The sequence below is a fragment of the Chondrus crispus genome, genomic scaffold (genome assembly GCF_000350225.1).
Source record: "Chondrus crispus Stackhouse genomic scaffold, scaffold_8, whole genome shotgun sequence".
Classification (NCBI taxonomy): Eukaryota; Rhodophyta; class Florideophyceae; order Gigartinales; family Gigartinaceae; genus Chondrus; species Chondrus crispus.
In genome coordinates this window covers 662,362-665,128 of record NW_005178810.1, presented here as the reverse complement: position 1 = coordinate 665,128, position 2,767 = coordinate 662,362, and the positions used below count along the sequence as shown (strand labels likewise).

The 2,767-nt window shown below is 55.3% G+C and overlaps 1 protein-coding gene; it reads left to right on the top strand.

Moving 5' to 3' along the window:
* Positions 1-75: 75 nt before the first annotated feature.
* CHC_T00007624001 (hypothetical protein) lies at positions 76-2,226 on the top strand. XM_005711853.1 is given in 2 exon segments: positions 76-2,151; positions 2,152-2,226. 1 exon segment carries the CDS (start codon positions 76-78, stop codon positions 2,149-2,151), a length of 2,076 nt encoding a protein of 691 aa, XP_005711910.1. The 3' UTR covers positions 2,152-2,226.
* Positions 2,227-2,767: the final 541 nt, after the last annotated feature.

Below are 2,767 nucleotides of genomic sequence, written 5' to 3'. Positions count from 1 at the left end.
CCCTTCCGCACCCCTTCTTAACTGCCGTGCCCGCGCCCCGCCACGCTCCCCCGCGCCCCCGCACCGCGCCCCACCATGACTTCGCTGCTCCTGCTCCTCGTCCTGCCAGCCCTGGCGCTCTCGGCGACGCCCAAGTGCCCCTCGCCGCCCTCCTTCCCCTCGCACTTCACCCTCACGCACCGCCTCCCGCTCGCCGCCGTCCCGCGCGCCCGCCGCTACCTCTCCGCCCCGCACGTCTTCCGCCTGCTCTTCGCCGACTCCGTCGTCCGCGTCCGCGCCCTCAACCGCACCCACTACCGCCTGCTCGACATCCACGCCCACCCGCTCGTCGTCTCGCTCCACCGCCGCGGCCCCGCCGCACACCTCCGCTTCGCCGCACACCACCCCCGCTGCTTCCCCGTTCCGCTCCACAGCGCAAGCCTCGACCTGAGCCTGCTCCCGCGCGCCCGCTTCCGCATCGCCTTTCGCGCACCGCACATCAACCGCCCACGCCCACGCCGCGCACGCAACCTCTACGCCCGCGCCCGCGTCGAGCAGATGCTCGCACACGTCCACGCTGTCCTCGGCTCCCGCCGATGCTCGGCTACCCTCCCGCATATCTCCGCCCTGTGTAACAACTTGAGATTCCCCCACTACGGCATGGCGAGAGTCCCGCAGCTCGCCCATCCGAAACGCGGCAAGCTCACACTGAGACACCGCCTCCCCAACCCAAGGCTCGTGTCCAACGCGCTTTGTAAGGACGTTTCTCATGCGCATGCCCCGAGACGACTCAACTTTCTCATGGTCGTGTTTGGCCAGTTTTTGGATCACGACATCGTCCTCACGCCAAGTGGGGAGCACCAGAAGAGGCACGCCCCATTTTCAGCGCTTAACAAGCGCACTGCAAGACAGCGCATGTCGTTTTTGCGCTCCGATATTCTCGCCTTGCCCAAGTGTTGTGATAAGGACTATGCCATAGTCACCACCAAGCACAAGGGCACAAGCCCTTTTAATCAGATCACCGCCTTTGTTGATGCCAGCGGCATTTATGGTTCTACCCCGCTTCGCATGCGTGCTCTCCGCTCGTTTAAGCATGGCAAGCTCATCATGAGCCGATACAAGGGGCACCTATTGTTGCCGCGAAACTCGAAACGACACTTGTTCTATACCCTCGACAATGCCAACAGGCCAAACGACCCGGCTCTGTTTGCGGCTGGCGATGTCCGAGCGAACGAAAATCCGGTGTTAACATCGCTTCACACTATTTTCGTTCGGGAGCACAATCGGGTCTGCAATCTTCTCGTCGCCGCTCTTAGCGATCAAAACAAACCGCTGCAAACAGATGAGTGGCTGTTTCAACAGGCTCGCAAAGTTGTCATGGCCGAACTGCAAAATATAGTCTACAACGAATTTCTCCCGGCCGTGCTCGGGGAATCCGCCTTGCCAGAGTACACAGGATATGACCCAAAGGTAGATGCTACTATGAATCTGCTGTTTACCACGGCAGCGTATCGTTGGGGTCATTCGGCCGTTCGAAACGATCTCCTCGTACGAGACTTCTACGGTCGAACGTACAAGGAACCATTCCAAAACGCCTTTTTCAATACCAAGCTTTTCGAAACAGTTGGAGTTGAAAAATGGTTGCTTGGAGCGATGCATAGTCGAGCTATGGATGTAGACTTGGAGCATGTAGATTCCATTCGCGACTTTCTGTTCAGTCCAAAGAAGCGAGGGACGCTAGACTTGGTGGCGCTCAACATTCAGAGGGGCCGAGATCATGAGTTACCGTCCTACTTGGCAGCGCGGAAGCTCTATGGTTTGAGTGGTGGTCTAGAAGATATTCCCAAGAACCTGCAGGAGCGCATCCTGGCAGTTTACAGGAAACCTCATCACATTGATGCGTTCGTGGGTGGGTTGGCTGAACGCAAGGTCCACGAATCCTTGCTCGGTCCATTGCTTCATAAGATTGTCGTTGACCAATTTCTGAGGCTGAGGGATGGTGATCGATTCTTTTATTCAAACATGAAATGGGGCAAGTTTATGAGCGGTCTGGATATAGTGAAACAAATTCAGATGCATGAGGTGCGGCTTGCAGATGTCATTCAATTGAACACACGAATCAAGGAATCGCACATGCCGTCGAAAGATGGTGCTATGAAGGTTGCAGCATAGTGGGCGTGTAGTAGTATCGTGTAGAGCGTTTCACACTGCGAATATAAATGTCACGTGAAAGTTCGTTTGGTCCTATACTGTACCGTGGCGACGCTTATAATGTCTTGCGTGTGGAAGGAGACCGCCTTCATTCATGCATATACTAAATTATTACAAGAATGGAACTCTGTCGATTTTTCTGCATGAAATTGAGGGCCATAGCGGCTTCAACATTATCGAGGGTGGTACACCGTGCATGACCACTTAAACAAACTACTTGCAGGATCGCCGATGAGAAAGTGGAATCCCACAGTATGAATATGAAACCATACCACATCATCTCTTTGCATCCACAGCGCTGTCGTCCGAGGACCTCTACCGCCGGGTTCTCCCTGGTTGTAACGTTGTAACCCCCTCTCCCTCTACCGCCGGCACAGGCCTTACTGTACACGTGATATGTACATTGACCACTATTTCCCCTGCACCAAAAGTTTATTGCTTTTCAAGCTCGCTGCTCGTCTTATTCGGTGAGAGGACGCATACCTGTGGAGGCCATGTTTGAAGGCATCTGCTATTGGAAAAGAAACTCGTTTCTTTCGCATGGTGTGAAAAAGAGAATCGCGAGGCGACCGTTTCC

Bases quoted from the DNA above. Each gene is read 5' to 3' on its own strand.
- CHC_T00007624001 (XM_005711853.1), top strand. From the start codon at position 76: ATGACTTCGCTGCTCCTGCTCCTCGTCCTGCCAGCCCTGGCGCTCTCG.